The sequence below is a fragment of the Suillus subaureus genome (genome assembly GCF_016647635.1).
Source record: "Suillus subaureus strain MN1 chromosome Unknown BJ212scaffold_5, whole genome shotgun sequence".
In the NCBI taxonomy this organism is placed as follows: Eukaryota; Fungi; Basidiomycota; class Agaricomycetes; order Boletales; family Suillaceae; genus Suillus; species Suillus subaureus.
This window is the reverse complement of record NW_024538561.1, coordinates 1097592-1117004: the sequence shown is the minus strand read 5'-3', so window position 1 is coordinate 1117004 and position 19413 is coordinate 1097592. Positions and strand designations below refer to the sequence as shown.

The window sequence follows — 19413 nt, the reverse complement described above, 5'->3', positions numbered from 1 at the left end:
ACCTAGTACCTTTCCCCTATCAGCCAGATATGTGCTATCTTCCCGCGATATTTTCGCATTCGCAAAGCGGCTTGGATTTGGATTCGAAGGTCGACAGATCTTCTGATGGAAGCGTTCAGCCGTGCTTTGATCCACGAGGTACTGTGAAATTGAAAGTCGCGGGGGTTCTCGAGGGTGCTCGGCTTAACATGATGATTCGGTCGAAAGAAAGTCGAGTTATCGGTGGGATGTTGGCAAGGTAATCCTTGGTGCTGGCGATGCCTGTAGCCTAGTATCATGCCTACATAGTCATATATGTATGATTTAAAGTAGCTCTTTGTGCAATGGCATGGATACCCTCCGAGAGGCTCCGAGGGTAAGGTTGGCGTAATGAAAACAGGATTACAAAAAGTTTACGAGCATGTTACAGCATGTTACTTGCGTTACGCCCTTGCAAGGGTTTTGTGCAACGCTGTTTTCTGCGCAACCTTGCCGCAGCTGGTCTTGCGTTGCTCCAACGAATTGGTCGCTCACCATCTTCGTCCATAAAATATCTGCCATATCTTCTTCAAACATTGGTCAGTATTGACCGGACTGCTATATCCGTGTAATCTAATTTTGAATCGTCGTCTCATGGTCATTGCCATCTTCACAGCATAGCGCTCAAGAATACCCCACTCAACCTCAACTTGAGAGAGACCTTCTTTCTTTGTTCGCTCACCATCCTGGCATTTACTTCACAACTACTGACGAGCACCCTGGCTGCTCTAGATGTCGAACGAGCAGCAAACACAGACCGTCCGAATCACTGGTGAGTACTGCATGATTATCTGTACTACAATGACTGCTGATCTGCGCACGCCCAGTCCTTGCCGCCAACTCCCTTGTGAAACGAGAGGTTTTCAGTCTCCCAGACCCATTCGCTGTCGTCTCCGTTGACACCGATCAGACATACACCACCAGTCCTGTGAAAAAGAGTCTGAGCCCAACTTGGAACCAGCACTTTGATATGTGAGTTATCTCGCTGCTATTATATCAGTATTAAACATGTTTCGTAGCACCGTTCGGCCATCTTCTACTATCACAATCCAGATATTCGACCAAAAGAGATTCAGAAAGCGAGATCAAGGTTTCCTAGGGCTTGTTGAGCTTACTGGCCAACAGGCGATAGACCACACGGCCAACAGTTACAGTACTCATAATCTCCACCTCCAACACCCCAAGCTGACACGATACTTCTTCAGGGCTTATAACTCACGACCTTCGCCAATCGTCTACTGGAGTATCTGTCTACGGGAAGATGCTATTTTCGTTCTCGCTTCCGCCAGTCACGAATACTCCGTCGGATGCAGGACAAAGCAATCTATCACCTAGTGTATCATCAAACAGGTGTCTGCGTTCCCGTCAGAGCACACCCATGCTTCGCCCCGAGTCCTCAACAAGGGTACCCACTCTTCCCCGTGTCCCATCTCTCGGTCCCCTTGTTAACCGCCGAGGTTCAACTTCCAACCCAGACTCCCGAATCTCGTCAGATAGTGCAACAGCATTAACCAGACCTCCTGTAGCTGTTGCACGTGAGCCTTCTCATTCTACCTCCAGTACTGTGGACGACGAAGACGAAGCACCCCTCCCTCGAGGATGGGAGCGTCGTCTTGACGAGCGAAGCGGTCGAGTCTATTACGTTGACCACAATAGAAGGATGACCACATGGGCACAGCCCGCAGCCACACCTTCTGCATCTTCTGTTCGTGCTCCATCAATCTCGGCGCCGCAGCCGCACGTTCAGAGCCCTACTCGCAGCAGCGGTGGCTATGTAGATGTCCCCCTACCGGCAGGGTGGGAAGAGCGTCGAACGCCAGAAGGACGTCCTTACTTCGTTGACCATCATACACGCCTGACGACATGGATAGACCCACGTACAGTACAGGTCGCTCCCTCCGCTATCTCTGCGTCCACGAGCGCGAATGCGAATATGGGTCCCCTGCCATCAGGTTGGGAGATGCGCCTCACCTCCACTGGCAGAGTGTACTTTGTTGATCACAATACCCGCACCACGACCTGGGATGATCCAAGATTACCCTCGAATCTGGATTCTAATGCCCCTCAGTACAAGCGTGATTACCGAAGGAAGGTGATCTACTTCCGCAGTCAACCTGCGATGAACCTGAAGGAGGGAAAATGCGAGTTGAAGCTACGGAGAAGCCGAGTCTTGGATGACAGCTTCGCCACTGTCATGAGAATGAGCGGAAACGAGCTGAAGAAGAGGCTCGTGATCAAATTCGAAGGAGAAGATGGCTTGGACTATGGAGGTGTCTCAAGGTACGCACTTCACTGGTTGAGCTGACCTTGTTCTAATGCTGCGATAGGGAGTGGTTCTTCCTGGTGTCTCATGAGATCTTCGACCCATCCTACGGCTTGTTCCAATATTCTGCACACGACAATTACACCCTTCAGATGAACTGGATGTCGGGCATCAATCCTGAGCACCTAACGTACTTCAAATTTATCGGGCGATGTCTTGGGCTTGCTATATTCCATAGGCGGTTCCTCGATGCCTATTTCGTGCCGAGTTTCTACAAGATCATCCTCGGAAAAAAGTCAACATTGGCTGATCTCGAAGGTGTCGACGCCGACCTTTACCGCAGTTTAGTGTGGATGTTGTATGTTTCCGTTCTTATCGTTGCTAAGTCGAGTCGCTCAATCATTTGACTCAGGGAAAATGACATCACCGATGTCTTGGACGAGACGTTCACTTCTACGGAAGACCGCTTTGGCGAGATTGTGGAAGTCGAGCTGAAGCCTGGTGGAGCTAGTATACCCGTCACAGAAGATAACAAGAAGGAATACGTCGAAGCGGTTGTGGAATACCGTACTAAGACAAGAGTCCGGGAACAATCACAAGCCTTCATGCACGGCTTCCATGAGATCATACCTCAAGACTTGATTGAACTCTTTGACGAGCGAGAACTGGAGCTTCTCATAGGAGGGATGTCCGAAATTGACACGTACGTATCTCATCATGCTCATCTTTATCACGTTAACAGTGCGTTACAAGCGATGACTGGATCCAATACACTGATTACCGCGGATACGAAAAGACGGACAAAGTCATCGAGTGGTTCTGGCAATGTATCCGTAGTTGGCCCCCAGAACGCAAGTCGCGCTTACTGCAATTTGCGACGGGTACTTCCAGGGTACCTGTCAATGGCTTCAAGGATTTACAAGGTTCGGATGGGCCCCGGAGATTCACCATCGACAAGTCTGGCGATCCATCACAGCTCCCGAGGAGTCATACGTGTTTCAACAGGATCGAGTTGCCTCCTTACGAAGATTACGAGAGCCTCGAGAAAAAATTGACGTATGCCATCGAGTGCGTTCGTTTTCTATCCGATCTTGGAGGCGCACACTGATTTTTTTGGGTTCTTCACAGGGAAACAGAAGGATTTGGTGTAGAATGAGTTGTACTTCTTGCTTCGATTTTTTTTTCTCTTGTTTATTTGAATATCAAAGTGTTGTAATTCTTTACGCTGCTGAACCATCCTTAATTTCCGCATCCTCGCATCGGTACCAGACTGACTTTTTGCAGTATTGATGCAAACGACGATCGGGTGCATAGATGCCTGCCTGCCTAAGCGGAGTCAGCGATGACTGATTTCGCCCGATCCGCTCCCGCCCGCATAGTCTTCAACGTTGCTTGACATCGTTGATTTCCTAGATGGGCCATGTACGATGTGGCGTATACGAGAGAATTCGAAGCACATACATCTTGACCAGTGATCTGGTCTTTCCCTTTGAAAGGAAGGTACCATCAACGCGAACTCAGGTATGGCGTTGTCTCTGAAACTCGTACTAAATTCGTCCGTGCGGACATCGTGGTTGTATATCGCACTGCAAATCTTTTTAAAAAACTGAAACTACAAACTCAAAGTTCATCAGGGCTATCAAGGTGGTACTTAGTTGCTGAATGAGAGCGCTCCGCAGTGCTCAGTCTCGTTCCGTTCGGTATGTATAAAAGTTACAACCCGCCAATCTGGATAAGGCCATTGTCGGGGTTTACCAGCTGTGAAAAACCATGACCGGGCGCGAATGCATGCGAATCGGGATACATCAATAATCAGAAAGTAGGACATTGCTTTGGCTGAACATCTCTTCCTATCCGTACTTCCTCTATTAAGGTTGCCCTTTTTGCGCAATCGATTGACTGGCTTGCGTCAGAAATCGTTCAATATGAAATATTTGAAAGGAATAACTTTGAAATTGCTCGAGTGGACCTGGAACGGGAAACCCGCACCAGGTCGATCCCGGAACTGTATTCCGTAACGTATCGTCTGCATTGCCAAGGGCTCCTGCGATGAGCGAATGATCTTCGACAGTATGTGTATAAGTACATGTACAAAGCTGTGATGAATAAACATCTGCGCCGTCTCAAAAGAGCGTCGATGATGGCTAGGATTCGTGAGGGACAATATGGCACCTGTTGATGAGCATTATTTCGCGTCGGGCGAACGACCAAAAACATCGTACCCTAGCATGCCACGCCCACCCCAGCCCTTACGGGGGATGAGTTTCAATGAGATGGTTTCCCCAGACCTTGATATGATGACCTGAAGCTCGCGCTAAATGATGTCAATAGGTAGGTTGTGCGGGAAAGCAACCTGAACCAACATTTTCATTAACGGATACTAGATCTGCCAGTGGTTGCAAAGAACTTGCATGTAAATGATGATCGTGCGAGAGATCCAAACTTCAATATCAGATCTTCTCGTCGAAGTCCCTGTAAGTAAAACTCTGTTGATGTCGTCCTTGAAGCGAGCTTCATACCAACGTACCGCTTCTGCTGCGGGGCTACTCGGGGCCACGCCATCCACTCTTGCAAAGGCAAGTAGCGATTCCGCGCTATCCGTTAAACTCGTGTGCTGTGCAAGCCTCCTCAGATGCAGCGGGTGATGATCCAACTGTCGATGGATCATATACCGCCTGGAGAGCTGTCTCAATCTCATTCATGATAGCTTGTAGTCGTTCCGCAGCTCATTGATGCGTCTGCGGGCATGCCGTATGGCATATAAGTCGACATCTGCTCGAGGAAAGCCTTCCCGATCAACCAGGGGTGTGGTCATATCAACGTTATTGGTTTTAAGGATAGAAAACTGCGCGTCGAGTTCGGCTTCGATGTTCTCTTTTTGAGACATGAGAGCACGAGCGTGCTCTCTTGGGTTGGTTGGGGACGGCAGCATGAACCCCATGTTCGTATTTCTGGCAGAAAGATGAGTTGGAGAAGATCTAATGTCATTATGTGATTCAGACGCGTTTACGTAACCTGCAAGGAGTTACTCTCGACGTTCCAACCAACTGGTTCATTCTCAGCATGTACATGCATATACACTCTCAAAAGTATATGTTCCTCGATGTATACATCCAATTACCTGGCTGTACATGTTCTAGATAGGACTGAAGACGCGAATTGTTCGATTGCCATCATAGCACCAAAGGTGGGTCCGCTGGGCTATCACACATGTCGCTGAGGCCATGACAAGAGCAGTAAGGGTGTCCATACATGACTCCGTGCTAAGACGATGGTCAGTTCGTCTCGACATCCGAGTCGTTCTTAGACCTTGTAAATCTGTTCGGATAATCTTGTCTTTTACCGTTGTTCTATTAACCAAGATAGCAATTTCAAGATCCGGGCGATGCGTTGCGACATGATAGGCGCACTAGAAGAAGCACACCAGAAATTCTTGCAGACCGGGCACCCTCGGTGGGAGCAGAGCGTCGATATAGGGATATCAAAGCGCAGCTTGTGTTTCTGCTCAATTCTATCACGGGCATTCATCTCACTCGGCAAGGAACCATTGTGTTCGACAACCCTACATTGCACTTCACTGCCATTTGTGTCCGTAAATGATCCGGATGTCTGATGTACTTCTGGTGGTGTCAATCATTCAGCTATTATCGCTGCGTCATTCAGAGTCTCAGGTGTTGGGTGGTTCGATCTCCTTTTCGTTTATTCCCGTCAACCTTCTGGCTGTGTGCCCCCTTGTCTATTCCCTGTATCAAGAAGGAAGTGACGACTTGGAAGAGTGGGTGTCCGACACTGGTTGCACTGTACAGTGTACAAAATACCAAAGGGCGAAAGTGCCGCGTAGCTGCACGAAACCAATGCACGGTTCATTGGAGCCTTACTAGTAGTAGCTCAACTAGTGCCATTACAAATCGCTTCCCCGTGGCTCCATCTCCGTCGGACTTGATCAGCAAATGGTGCAACTCCAATAGCCACAGATCCGTTGAATCGCCTCCCAGCTCCTCTCAGTTGCTCTTGGTAAAGTGATCAGTACAGCATATCCCCATGGCGCAGCATGTGCTGTCTACGTGGCGGAATGTAAGGGCTTGGCGCCGAAGAAGTGCAAAATGAGGCGGCAAAAACGTCTTTAGTTTGCAAGCGCTATTCAGTACTACATAATAATGTAGGGAACAAGCAATCGAATGTGTACACCCAATTCCGAACAGGACTTCTAGGTTTCATTGGGGAAATAAAGGATTGGGGTAGTAGTTCGGCTGCAACGACGGGGTAATACCAAGAATGCGGGGCGTGTTACTAGTAGAGCGCCCACATGCCTAGCAGCCGATCTAGTTCTAAGTCATTATTAGTAATGCTCATGATCATGGGATGGGCGCTCTGGCTGCTAGAGTGACAGCGACTTGAAGGCGTGTTACAGGCTGGGTGAATTGTTTAACCGTTAAACAGTTTTCTAAGATTGCACACTGAACTATTCAACAAATCCTCATAGTATAAAATGACTGTATATGTATTCCGTATTTGAAATTTCCTCGTTCTCGAATTCCGACAAGTTCGCTAGTGGCTTAATCCAGTACATATAGCCTCGCCAACGTACCATGTATGACCGGTGACCGATTGTCAATTGACCTTGCAAGCAAGCTTGTTTAAGTCGGCAGCCTGTCGTGTAGCCGCGGTAATACTTCATCTCGTCACTCGGCCTCGGTTAGTGAGTCCTAGTGACGCCTCCAATGGAGCTCGACTCCACGGGGTTCTCAGAGAATGTAGAAGGATCTAACGTTACTTTCTCGAGTTCCCACTGGCAGCCCTGTATTTTCTTCCTGTTCATATGTAGTAAAGTGATATATGGACATGGCGTGATCAGCATCTAGTACAGGTAAAAGATCAATTACTCGGAAATATTCGTAGTTGGATATGCCGTACTTGATGATAAATCGACGGCCGAAATTTTATTCAAGGTTAAAATCACAGCACCTGATCAGTTTTTAATATATAAGTAGACTAGAGAGAACGTTGAGTACTAGCACACGTCTGTACCCTGAGTCACCGGTGTGGTTAGTTTGACGCTTTGACAACGGAATCTGTGTTCGTATCGGAAGCAACCCGTTGCATCTCATCCGGAGTCATACTTAAACCCATACCACGTCTCAGTAGCTCCATCCGCACCCACACCCTCCTCTCACCCGAGCACCCATTCCTCGCCATGTTGTCCCAAAATTTCATGCTAGAGAAAGACCCTCTGTCTCTCGAGCGAATCCGTCAAATTTTGGTCCGCCTTGAAGACACTATCATATTTGACTTGATAGAGCGAGCGCAGTTTGCTCACAACCCCCGAATCTACATCCGTGGCTCCTTTCAGGAACTGAGGGATATGGAGTTTGATGGAAGTTGGCTCGAGTGGTTTTTGAAGAGATTGAAACTTTCCATGGTTCGTACCTTGACCAATGCTAAACATAGGCAGTATGCTAAATCACATTACTACACAGCTAGAGCTCGTAGATATACAAGGTATATTCTTACAATCACATCCGTTTCGCGGTTTAACGTTATCATAGCCCAGACGAATACCCTTTCACGTCCAATCTCCCTGTCCCAGTGCTTTTACCCCTGGCTTTCCCAAAAATACTACAACCGAACACTATCAATGCAAATCCATCAATCCTGTCTTTCTATACTCGTTCTATTGTTCCGCGGATAACAAGGCGGGCGACCCTGGCGCTAGCTGCCATCAAGCGCTCAAATGGGATTATTGGAGATGAAGAATACGAGGATGATGGTAATTATGGCAGCGCGGCAACCATAGACGTTGAAGTTCTGCAGGCAATTAGTAAACGCGTACATTACGGTCAGTCACCTCCATCGAGCCCGATATTCTTCTAATATTTCTGAATATAGGCAAATTTGTTTCTGAATCAAAATTCCTTGAAAACCCCGCTGCTTTCATTCCCCACATCCTCACGCCTAATCCAACCGCACTCGAGGCGCTGGTTACGAAACCAGAGGTTGAGCGCAAGCTGCTTCAGCGGTTACGCAAGAAAGCTGCCACATACGCACAAGAATTCAGCGCCGATGGTGAGGCCATCGTCAACTCCCATTTGAATGGTGGTGCAAAAATTGATGTTGATGGTGTGGTGGAGTTGTACGAGAGTTATATCATCCCTCTGACAAAAGAGGTCGAGGTATGCGTTTACTCAGTCTTGTCATCCCTCAACTTAATGTATTTTGCCAGGTCGACTATCTATTGCACAGATTAGATGGTTTGTCGCAGGAAGAGATCGATGCTCTCGCTGCATAGTAATGAACCATATGATTGACTTTTTGAACTTATTACGCTGTATAACCTACTTCCCTGCCTCGAGGTACTACCATACATAATCACGATAGTCACTTGTTTTTTTCCATCGATTTTGTATAACTAGGTTGTCGTCACTTGATACCGACGTACGTTGATCTTGCGGTATTCCACCACCTTTTGGATCGGACATTTGGACGTGGGTTTTTGATAGATTTTCACTGGAAATTATGAGGGAGATTCAGGGTTATTTTTGGAAGAGAAGCCTATTCATCCGTGCGTGCCGCAGCTGCAGCAGATGGTGTGAGCAGGTGCTGACAGATCTTAGTACTCACTAGTGGGATGCCCTTGGTGACGGGCGTTCGGGAGACAGTTGAACCACCGCATCGCTATAACATCAGTGATGTTGTTCGAATCTTGATATCTCCGGCCCAAGTACTTGATTCTGGATGCCATCTACTGTGCTATTGCACTGTCTTCTCGCATTCGAGTGTCAGATGTGTACATTCGTGTACAGCTGTAAGTTTCAATCATGGCATTTAGTGAGACACAGCATATGATCTCCACAAGATCATTGATTAGCCGTTGTCAAGTTCTGCTTGCAAAATCGTAACACAGCAGAACAATAATCCTTGAGGGATAGTTACTTAGCACTAGCGGTCTCTGCCACGGACATGGTCCAAGCAATCTCCAAATCCGCTGAGAAAATCTATAGGGGGACATCAAACGTGGGTCGTGTGGCGTCGCTGGGTGGGAAGTTGTCAAGTTCGACCGTTGTTTTGAGCCGACATGGATGCCCTCATCTCTATTGATGTCCCAAAATGCAATGATCATCGACCCTCAACGAGCATTTAGGCCGAGGACAGGCACCTAAATTGGCGTCACTAGAGCAGAGCGCACGATTGCATCAACGCTCGTGGCCTAGAACGATTATATCTGCTACCAGTTGATCTGCCAACAATACTATAGACAGAAAAGGAGTACAACTCCTTTAAATCAATAGAACAGTAGGAGCTGCGTAGTCGTTTGACGCTAAGTTGTTCAGAGGAAGCTTATGTCAGCTCATATTGCTGGTGGTAGTACCCAAGAATGGTAAGCGCAGTTTATAATTATAATTATTTTATTTATGTTACTTACAAGTTTACTCGGAGTGCCTGGCCTGGCGCAGGTCCTCGGGAATGCCAGGGTCGCCGTTCGGCAGTCCTGCGCTGTGACAGTCCTCGATAGATAGAGCCGCAGCCGCTATAGCTATAGAAGTTTGGCCTTGGGTTTCCTTTGCATGCAGTCCCTGCCTGGTCCAGCGGGCGTGTTCTGCCTGTATCATGTACCACTGGACAGGCTTGGATCCTGTGACAAGTTTGCGTCATTCCTGACTCAGAGGGGGCGCCGAAGGGTTGGAGAGGGTTGGTCTTTTTGTTGCCCCGCTAAAATATATTATGTACGGATACCGCCGCTGCGCCAGCGCATTGGCGCATTAGCAATTTGGTGCTCAGATACTTACATGGGAGTGCTACGTTCGCAAGATTCTTGCCGCAAGAACCCACTGTGACTGAGTTTGATCATCATGACAGGATTTTCAAGTCCAGTTTGCTCTTCTATGGTCGCTGTATTCACCACCCGTGATTGCTAATGTCTACGTATTCGTGTCTTTTTGGTTAAAGTATTGCGTTACGCCCTTCAATCGCGATTGACCAAATTCTACTTATATAGTTGTATACGAGGTTGTCCCGCTGTATTATGTATCGGCTCCATACTAATCTCACGGGCTCTCTCCGGAGCTATTTTCGCATGTGCTTCTATCTCCCACTTAGTTTGAGTCTCAAAAACCTTTGAGGGGCCCCGTGCCAGATCACAGTCAATTTCAAACAGGGGTTCAAAAGTAGTGTATTGCAAAGGAGCGTAGATTTGAATCCAAAAGTGCGGGGGACGGCAAGCCCAATGTGATGTTCCCAATGTGAAAGGGAATACAAAAAATAGATCCATGGTATGAACGATAACATATGTACAACATACAACTGGTGCAGAGGAAGTTATCAAAGATTAGGGAGTACAAGAGGGAACTCATAAATAGGAATAAATCGACGGGATTACAAGCCAAGATCTAGGGGACAGAGTGAGTCACAAAGACCGTAATTCACAAACAGGTGGCGTACCTTCCAACAGACGCTTTGCTTCCTCGGGGCCTATGTTCCTGGTTGCACGCCTAGCCAAGAGTTTCTCCGTTCGGTACTTCTCGTACAGAACTTCCCGAGTATGTACTTTGAGAACCTGGGGAGTGTTCCATAGCTTCATTAATGTTTACAATACGTTAGCAAATTATTTACCTTGAGATGGGTCAATAGGATTGCTGTTCGAAGGGCAGCGAAATCGCAATGGTCAGGGTTCAGTACGTCAACGGTCCCCCATCTGAACTTCCTAGTGAAAATGCCCCTGAGATCCTCTGGGGGACCCTGAAGAAACAAGGATTTGCGGACAGTAGGACTATCAGGGGAGATGGGTGTTTCTGCCACAGGGCTAGAGGGCCCTGTCGTGTCTCCCCGAGCGGAAAGGTTAGATTCAGGGGAAGCTGGCTGCGGCCGTCTAATCCGCGGGGAAGTTGCCTGTTCTGGAGCGATAAGCGCGAAGGGGAGTAACGTTGAGATATCTGTTTTAGAAACAACATGAGCTGAGAAACGAATATTCGCTACGCTATCTTCTTCGGCGCCATCAGGATAGTAGGGCTTTCTTTCGTCTTGAACTATGGCAGATAGGTCACGACGAGAGCGGGAACGGGAACGGGAAAGCCGTGTCCCTTTCAGTGTGATCACTGGACGTGAGGGACGACCCTTGTTTTCACTATCATTTGCAACGTAAGAGCTCCCATTTTGGTGGATGTCACCGTTCTCACGGTGACCGTTTACTTCTTGCGGCAACGTTGTGGCAGTTTTATCGTCCAAGAGCGATACCGATGCGGGGGACTCCGCTTTCGGGTTGGGTGTAGAGAACACCCCAAAGTCTAGCCCAGCTGACTCTAGGTCCCTGTGAACGGCAGCTTTCACCAGCGACAACGTGTCATCCGTAAGTGAGTCCGCATGTGCAATAACAGGAAGCACGTTCACCCGTGCCGAAAGACGACGGATCACGCGAAGCTCAGCGGGGGACATTGCGAAGTCTCTGGAATATTCTTGATGGTAAATGACTTCCTGGGTATCTCCGATGGTAGTCCGAGAAACCGTGGTATCTGACCGGGCTCTGCCCGACATAGACTGGGCGCAAGGTGACGGTGACAATATAGACGAGGGATCAACCATAAAGATACACCTAAATCCATAATTTTGAATCAATAATTGTTAACATGATAAAATTCCTACAAGTGAACATGTTGATCCCCTTTGCTTTGACGAACGACTTTAGACTCCTATATATCTATTCAGTAACAACTTTGAAAGAACAAGCTTGCGTGATATACCTCATTCATTGTATCTGCATATTGCGTGTCAAGATACTTGATCATCCCACTGACCTGACGTTCAACCCGCAACTCGTGCCCATCGCTGAAATCCAGTCCGGGAGTATCAATGACAGTCAGAAGCACTCGGTCATACCGCGACTCGCAAATTTCAACACACGCCGTGTTAATTTGCTGTGTGTGCTTCAGAGAACCATTTAAAAACCGGTCCAAGCCCACACGCTGGTCTTCTGTCGCATTTGATGATATATCTGCAGTTTCGAGAAGCAAACGCAAGAACGAAGTCTTCCCTGTGCCTCTTGCTCCTACAACCTGATTGACACGTCGCAGTTCAATCAATTTGGGGAGATCAATGTGATAACATACCATGAGGTTGAACGCAGGTGGAGTACGGCTTTTACGGTGGGATCGCCGTGGTGACGGGACAGGAACGGTGGAAGATCTCCAATTACCGAACGCAGACGGAGGGTGAGACATATACATTGACGAAATCTTGCTGCCATTTTCCGCCGGTTGTCCTGCAATTAACCGAAATGGTTTGTGGAACGGAATGGGGGCACGATCGGAGCATGATACAGAGCTTTTGACCGCACCTTGCTGGGGATAACGTTCTGGCTCTGGAATGGAACTTTCGCGTATTACCGTGACATCTACCAAGTTTTCCGGCCACGGAATGCCTTGAGAATGCAGCTCAGGCAGAGAGGGAGAGGCTTTCAGTGGTGACCCCGTGCAGTCTGAAGTTCGGGGTTTTCTGCGAAAAGAAAACATGATGAGATACAAGAAATAGAAGAATAGTGAGAGTGCGACAGTGTGGGGCGGGTATCAACACTGGTAGAATAAAGAACGTGAGGGATATAGGAATATCAGTTTACAGCCAAAGAGAAAGGTTTACAGGCAACAGGGCTTCCGCTTCAGCGGTAATTTTGGTGTTAAGGATAAGTCAAATCCATATTTCGACAGAATCACAAGCTCAGGGCAACCCATAGCAACCTGCGCTGGTTGATAGGCCATTAGGATTCCCACCAATGGCAATAGCACAACGAGTTACAACGTTTATACAAACTTGATCTTGATTCCCCAACTTGAATCGACATACATACAATGGTCGATGATAGCAATATCGAAGAGAAAACGTTGGCGCCTGAAACGAAAATAGCAAAGGAGAAAAAATACAGTGCAATCGTGGTCCATGCACAAAACAAGACAAGAACACTTGGAGATAACCCAAAAAACATAACGTTCAACGACAGTTTCCAAGCTTTCCAAGGGACAGTGCATATGCGAGTTAATTCTACAGTTTACACCTGATTTGGTCAGGGAGGAGGGGTGATGATGAGGGGTGCTCAGGGTATAAGGTCCCCAGTGGTTTCATCCACCCTCATTCTCTTTTGAATATGCGAGGGTTCCATATCGTCCATCTTTCTCTTCAGATCGATATCCATGGGCTCTCCTTGGTTTTCCTCAGAGGACTTCCCGGCAGAATAACGAGAGTCACCGACAACAGTTGACGAAGGGGGAGAGTGGGCGGGAGGTGAATGCACGGAGGAAAGATGTACTTGAGGAGCATTTGCCTTGGAGGTCGAGGCACGTCGAGTCCCTTTTTTATTCACGCCGTTGGTGCTGGAATCGTGATTGTAGTTACATGGAAGGGACCTTCGCGCACAGCTGGAACAGGCTGGATGCGCTCCGTCGCACTTCGTCTTCCTTGCTAGATAGGATGATTGAATCAGTCCAGAACAACATAATGCTTGACAAACCAACCTCTGCAGAAGTTGCATGCCACCACTTTGGGACCGGTGCTGGCAGCGGGACGATTGCTCCTCCCTGGAACAGTGGAAGCACGTTTTCGCTGAGCAGCCTGTTGCTCTGAGGCTGGTCTAATAGGCGGGAGCGGGGGAGCACTCATCGCAGCCGCAGGGGAGTTCTCAGGTAGCGACAGAGTTGCAATATGGGGTAACTCATTGTCCTTGAACAACGTCCGTCCGTCGGAGGTTCCCGAACTTCCTGTAGCTATGCCAGACTTAGGCCTAGGAGGCATATTATGAAGACCTTCGCGAGGCTCTGATGGGCCAGCGATGGCAGGAAAGCTATCTAGTATTGGCCGCTTATCGACAACGTTGGAGCTCCTGCGAGATAGTGGCTGGGAAACAATCTCGGGGGATACCGAGGGATCGTTGTCTTCGGCGGATCGGTCTTCGCCACTCATCTCAGACTCACTATCCTCCTTAGGTGGACGGTGAGGGTTGCGCCGTTTGCTGGTTTGTGGCATATAATCGCAAAGGTTGGACCGCTTGACACATTGGCTACAAGCAGGGCGCCCCCCATCACATTTGAGTTTTCGGGCTAGAGAGCGTCCTGAGTATTGAATCCGCAAGGGAGGGCGGAGTCTACATACATCGACAGAAGTTGCATGCCACTGTAATCTTCTTAGTCCTCTGCTTGGAGGATCCTGTTGTCCAGGGTTAGCACAAATTTATCTGAGTCAGGACCACGCATGGACTTACTTCCAGACGCTGTCTTGCCTTGAAGCTGTGAAGAAGCACCATCTGTCATCGGACGGGAAAGTGGCGGCCCACGCAAATCCGCCCCAGGAGGGATGTCGCGGGCCATGGGAAGAGGGGGATGTCGGACAGAGCCATGACCTGGCTGAGTCTCAATAGTCAAGACAGGGCGAGGAGCATGCGCAAGAGGTACAGAAGTACGTGGGACCGCTTGTTGTAGGGTATGGGGGTGAAGCTGGTGGTTAGCAGAATGGTGCTGGAGCAAGTATTCGTTTCTAAACTTTTCAAAAAGATATTCTCGAGTGTATTTCTGCAGCGTCTAGGGCCAGGATCGATTTTAATGGTGACATCAAAAGTCGGACAACTGGAATACCCACCTCCATGTGATGAAATATAGCAGTGCGGAGCGGCATGAAGTCACTATGAACAGGATCTAGAACATCCATAGATCCCCACCGATAGCTTCTGATGAATTTGCCACGCGTCAGTTTAGAAGCGGTGTGACGAAGAACCAAAGGAGCATATTGCTGTACAAGCTCGTGACGTGATAGGGGCACTCTCGCTACGCCATCACTATGCGAGTAGATATCGGGTGAGATAAGGGCGTATGGGAGTTTGAGAGACGCCATCGCTGGGGAATTCGGAGGCGAAGGATGTCCATGCGGAGAAGTCTTATTCGCATGACCACTGTAACCATTCACCATTTCACCCTTTACAGGGTGCGCAGATTCAGCCGCGTCTTTACGGTGCTGGTACTGCGCATGGGAGTCCATATCGAAGATTCCGAAGCCAATGCCGGCTTCCGCAAGATCTCGGCGGACAGCCATTTTGACGGCCGCAAGGCGGTCGTTGGTAAGCGTGTCTGCGCGAGCTATTACAGGCAGTACATTGACTCTGGCAGAAAGCCGCCTGATGGTGCTAATTTCGCTAAGAGGAAGGGAAGGGCGACATAGGAGTGGGTTGTTCGTGACAGGGGGCTCGAGGATGACGGGCTCCGGCTCCGTGACAGAGAAGCTACTGCCCCGAGCACGAGTGACCAGAGGAGCGGGAGGTCCTGGTACAGACGGTGGAACAATCACGTCGGGATCCAAGAAGTATATACACCTGGTCCGTGGGTCAGTTCACAGTGACGCGGCGACTAAGCGCCCATGTCAGCAACGCACAAATGGATGTTGTTGTCACCCGCTGGGGATCTCCACTCCTGCACCGAAAAATTTGGGGTTCAATATAATGTAGGAAAGGAGTCTGGGCAAACTTACATCCTCGATACCATCGGCGAATCTGGATTCAACATGCCTGAGTATCTCATGGATAGCCCGCTCAGTGGAAGCTTCATCCTCGAACGTCAAAGAGGGTGTATCCACGAGCGTGAGAGTAAGGACCTGAGGTGTGCTATTTTGGTCAATATCATGTTCGATATTGATGGATGCGGTGCGTATGTGGGATGTATGACCGCTGCAACCCTGCACGAACTTTGCGACGGAGGCGAGCTGGTCCTTGGTGGCTGTCGAGGAGATTTCACTGGTGTCCAAGAGAAGACGCAGAAATGAGGTCTTGCCGGTGCGCTGACCAGCAACCATGACTGTATAACCACTAAAGTCGTTTAAGCCGTTGGAGTGAGGATCATGGCCGTTGCCAACTGTTCCGGGGACAAGACCGTTTGAAGAATATGAATGTGTGGCCCCTGGGACGGACTGAACGGAAGGAGGGATTGGGATACGGTCGTCGTCGTCGTTCATGATGCGTTGTTCGCCATTGTCGACGACGAGCGGCATCGTGAGTATGACAGACGAATCGAATGTCCGTTCGGGGGAGACAGAGCGAGGGTTTGCCCGCGAGGTGAGGCAAGCGCGGGGATGATAAACACCGAAATTCCAGAAAAGAGGGAAGCTAACGGAGCCGAGCCTGAAATCTACATGCACCGAGCCAATCGGGTCCATTACACCCAGGTTTATTCCTCCGACTTGAATTGAATCCTTGGAAATTTCAATCATTTATTTCCCTTTTCGTTCAATATTCATTTATTATTTCAGGTTCAACGATCTGACAGCCGAGGCTCAAAAATGTTAACAGACAAAATAGTGATAAAGCGGTCTGTAGTAGATACGTAGCACAGACTTGGAGTATATATCGTAGAAATAAATCAAATGGCACTACATAACATTATAATGTGGTAGGCTATCACTGAGAGAGGCTATCTGCAGCTGAGAAAATTAAACCAGGTTATCACCATCAGGATTGAAACAAGGAAATAGGGTACGGCGGATATGGCTCAGCCACGGAAAAGAGGGTGATTCCGAAACAACACTCGCATCTAGACTTCATTTCTCGTCAACAGAACGTGAGAGCTTATTCGAAAAAGACGCTCACCAAGAAAAGTCCGTAGCAACGATAAAGAGGTATCCGATCTCCAGAATACGTAACAAGCAGTGCGCCGCCGGGTCACTATCCCGTCAACACCGTGGACAGTTGTGGGTGCCGATCCTCTACTGTCCGCCTGCGTCGGTCTACGTCCGCAACATCAACAGCAAGTACCGTGTCTCCATTGAATGACCTCGTGTGTTGTTTGCTTTTAATTAGTCAGCTCCTCGTCTGTATCACCCTTCCGCGACCCAGGAGGCAATGGATGTCCAGACTCCGCTGACCGGCTGTCTTCTTCGTCTCGTCTCCAGAGTGGCTGCATGCCCTCTACTGGTCCTTGATCGAACACATCGCTCCTGAAGTGACAGTGTGGGATCGGTTCCGGTTCTTCGCGATGCATGTTCGAAGCGCTTGGACGATCAGTGTAGGGCGGTAGCGCATAAACAGCTACCAGTCTGGACAAGTGAGGGTGACCGTGACCTGGTAACATCATCGGTGGCTCAAATACATGCCGATCTGGGAGTCCTGCAGCTGAAGGCTGTTCAGATCCTTCCCTATCAATTTCACTTGTGGCTGTTTTAGAACTTTTCCTCCCCTTTCGACCTTTCCCTTCTGATTTCTTGGTCCGCGAACCTTTTGGTGCTTTTCCAGGGCCACGACGTCTAGGGTGATCCTTATATATACATTCCAATGTCCGGGTGGAGCAATTCGCGCAGGAAGGTTTGGTCCCGTCACATCGAAGCTTCCGCCCTGTAAAGTTATGGGGCAATTGATGCCAATCGGAGCGATTCCCGCAAAGATATCCACTCACCTCGACAAAAATCACACGCAACGTAGATTTTTCGCGCAACTTTGGTCTTCCTTTCATCCTGAGTATCTGATCGCTTTCTTTTCCCTCGCCTATACGTCGGTCTTTCGCTACTGGACTCTCTGTCCTCCACTGATACTTCTGCAGGCAAATCTTCCCGTGTCTGGTCAAGTAGACCGTGTGAGGACGTTTGCGGCCCTCTGTCGGAGTACTCTTCCCTCAGCGGCCGCATAAAAGTTGTAATTGGAGGGAGAGAATACGAGGATGCCCTCTGAATTGGGCGACCATCTAGCAACGTTCCTGGTGCATGTCGGTTGCTAGAGGACCCAGGACGGCTACGCTCTTCCCGTCGCTGAGGGGGAAGTGAGTGATGTCGTATGATATTTGACTCGAGGTGATGCGAAGACGGTTGTAGGTGACCAGAATCATCATATGCTTCAGGGAAAATTCAGAATTTTCAGAATTTTTTCAAACATAATCAAGGACTCACAGTGAGGTGCATTGTACAGGTAGGTGCTATTTTCACGACTACCCCTTGGAATGAAGGGCGGAAAAGGCACTGGTCTTGGCTGTGAAGTCAAATATCTGTCTAAATGGATCTCCTGTACAGGATCGAGGGGCGTAATTTCGTGCGTCTGCTCACTGTCGTCGCCGTCATCTCCATTTCGATTCTCTTCTGGCGCACGACTGCCACCTCCCGGCCTGCAGGCCGTGTGAGACGACGACGAAAGACCCGCCCTGCCTTGAAATGCGCTCGGTGACGGTACATGATATTGACTTGGAAGGGGTGGGGGGTACGTATAAGAATGAATTGGAACTTGATGGTAAAAGGGTGGCTCGCTGCCTGGAGTTCGATTACCATGGGGGATTAAGAAAGCCCTAGGGGGGTGCGCAAGGCCAGCGGCCGCACTTCCCCTCCGGCTAGCTGAGGTGTTTTGAATGCGTTGGGAACTATATCCACTCTCTTCTACATCTGGTGAGACTAATCTGTCTTGTGACGACTCCCCTCGTGAACCATGGCTGTTTGGAAAGGTCGCGGGAGTCAACGACGATATAGATTGGGAAGTGAGGTGGGAAGCCTGCTGGACGAGATGTCTATCTTGGGCACTCCATGACGCCTCATTGGAACGTCCATATTGATCGTTGGGACGGATTATATGTGCGTGTAATGTTTCTGGGAGCGAACTTGATACCCTATCGTCATCTCTGTCATCCATACCTCTTTCCTCGCAATCTAAGCGGAACGTAAACTTGCGAAAGTTTGGAGGAAGCGTCGGTGCGACGGTAATGCAGGGGTCGCTTCTTTCAGCAGCGCTCGGATTGTTGGGAAATGACGATGTTACTGAGAGCCATTAGTGAGATGTCCTCTGATGGCGAAAGCGCTGAACACGCTGGTCAATGTTCTGTGAGGAGCCTGCTGGTTGCAACGAAGGGAAGACGAGCACAGAAACGAAAAAAAATCCGCTGGAATAAGTTTACATCCGCTATGGCATAGCTCAGATTTTTTTGAGGCGGAATGGCGGAACAACTGGATCCACATCTAGATAATGCAGACACTCCAAAAAAACCCGTACCGGTGTCTAAATTCATGGAAAATTTTGTCTCCCCCCCTTTGGAAACTTGTGATATACACAGTGTCAGAAGGTGTCAGATCGCCAACACACTGCCAAGAAATCATCGGGCTCGTATACCGCGTCCAACTCCGGAGTCAAACATACAAGTTTGACTGGC

The 19413-nt window shown here is 48.9% G+C and overlaps 6 protein-coding genes across 6 annotated transcripts; 2 read left to right on the top strand and 4 right to left on the bottom strand.

The window, feature by feature from the left end:
* Positions 1-750: 750 nt before the first annotated feature.
* Positions 751-3437, top strand: BJ212DRAFT_1477156 (uncharacterized protein; the record flags this gene model as incomplete). Its single annotated transcript, XM_041339502.1, has 8 exons — positions 751-790; positions 846-990; positions 1038-1171; positions 1224-2298; positions 2346-2639; positions 2694-2984; positions 3035-3349; positions 3410-3437. The coding sequence occupies 8 exons, from the start codon at positions 751-753 to the stop codon at positions 3435-3437; spliced, it is 2322 nt and encodes a 773-aa protein (XP_041197149.1).
* A 518-nt stretch (positions 3438-3955) lies between these two features.
* BJ212DRAFT_1330217 (uncharacterized protein) lies at positions 3956-5255 on the bottom strand. Its single transcript, XM_041334722.1, has 4 exons — positions 5052-5255; positions 4809-4964; positions 4689-4753; positions 3956-4453 (listed from the first exon to the last, which is right to left on the bottom strand). The coding sequence occupies exons 1-4, from the start codon at positions 5220-5222 to the stop codon at positions 4426-4428; spliced, it is 420 nt and encodes a 139-aa protein (XP_041197148.1). The 5' UTR covers positions 5223-5255; the 3' UTR covers positions 3956-4425.
* A 2220-nt stretch (positions 5256-7475) lies between these two features.
* On the top strand, positions 7476-8567 carry BJ212DRAFT_1263077 (chorismate mutase; the record flags this gene model as incomplete). Its single annotated transcript, XM_041330318.1, has 5 exons — positions 7476-7704; positions 7759-7780; positions 7828-8117; positions 8168-8451; positions 8502-8567. The coding sequence occupies 5 exons, from the start codon at positions 7476-7478 to the stop codon at positions 8565-8567; spliced, it is 891 nt and encodes a 296-aa protein (XP_041197147.1).
* A 1838-nt stretch (positions 8568-10405) lies between these two features.
* On the bottom strand, positions 10406-13032 carry BJ212DRAFT_1330193 (Septin-domain-containing protein). The gene is made up of 6 exons (XM_041334721.1): positions 12379-13032; positions 12013-12324; positions 11915-11961; positions 10889-11864; positions 10718-10832; positions 10406-10665 (listed from the first exon to the last, which is right to left on the bottom strand). Exons 1-6 carry the CDS (start codon positions 12778-12780, stop codon positions 10652-10654), a joined length of 1866 nt encoding a protein of 621 aa, XP_041197146.1. The 5' UTR covers positions 12781-13032; the 3' UTR covers positions 10406-10651.
* BJ212DRAFT_1330188 (uncharacterized protein) lies at positions 13032-16601 on the bottom strand. Its single transcript, XM_041334720.1, has 7 exons — positions 15773-16601; positions 15677-15714; positions 14891-15617; positions 14517-14832; positions 14408-14461; positions 13774-14355; positions 13032-13720 (listed from the first exon to the last, which is right to left on the bottom strand). The coding sequence occupies exons 1-7, from the start codon at positions 16505-16507 to the stop codon at positions 13356-13358; spliced, it is 2817 nt and encodes a 938-aa protein (XP_041197145.1). The 5' UTR covers positions 16508-16601; the 3' UTR covers positions 13032-13355.
* Positions 16602-17085: 484 nt separating this feature from the next.
* BJ212DRAFT_1477152 (uncharacterized protein) lies at positions 17086-18899 on the bottom strand (the record flags this gene model as incomplete). The annotated part of the gene is made up of 3 exons (XM_041339501.1): positions 17086-17624; positions 17686-18117; positions 18173-18899. The coding sequence occupies 3 exons, from the start codon at positions 18897-18899 to the stop codon at positions 17086-17088; spliced, it is 1698 nt and encodes a 565-aa protein (XP_041197144.1).
* Positions 18900-19413: the final 514 nt, after the last annotated feature.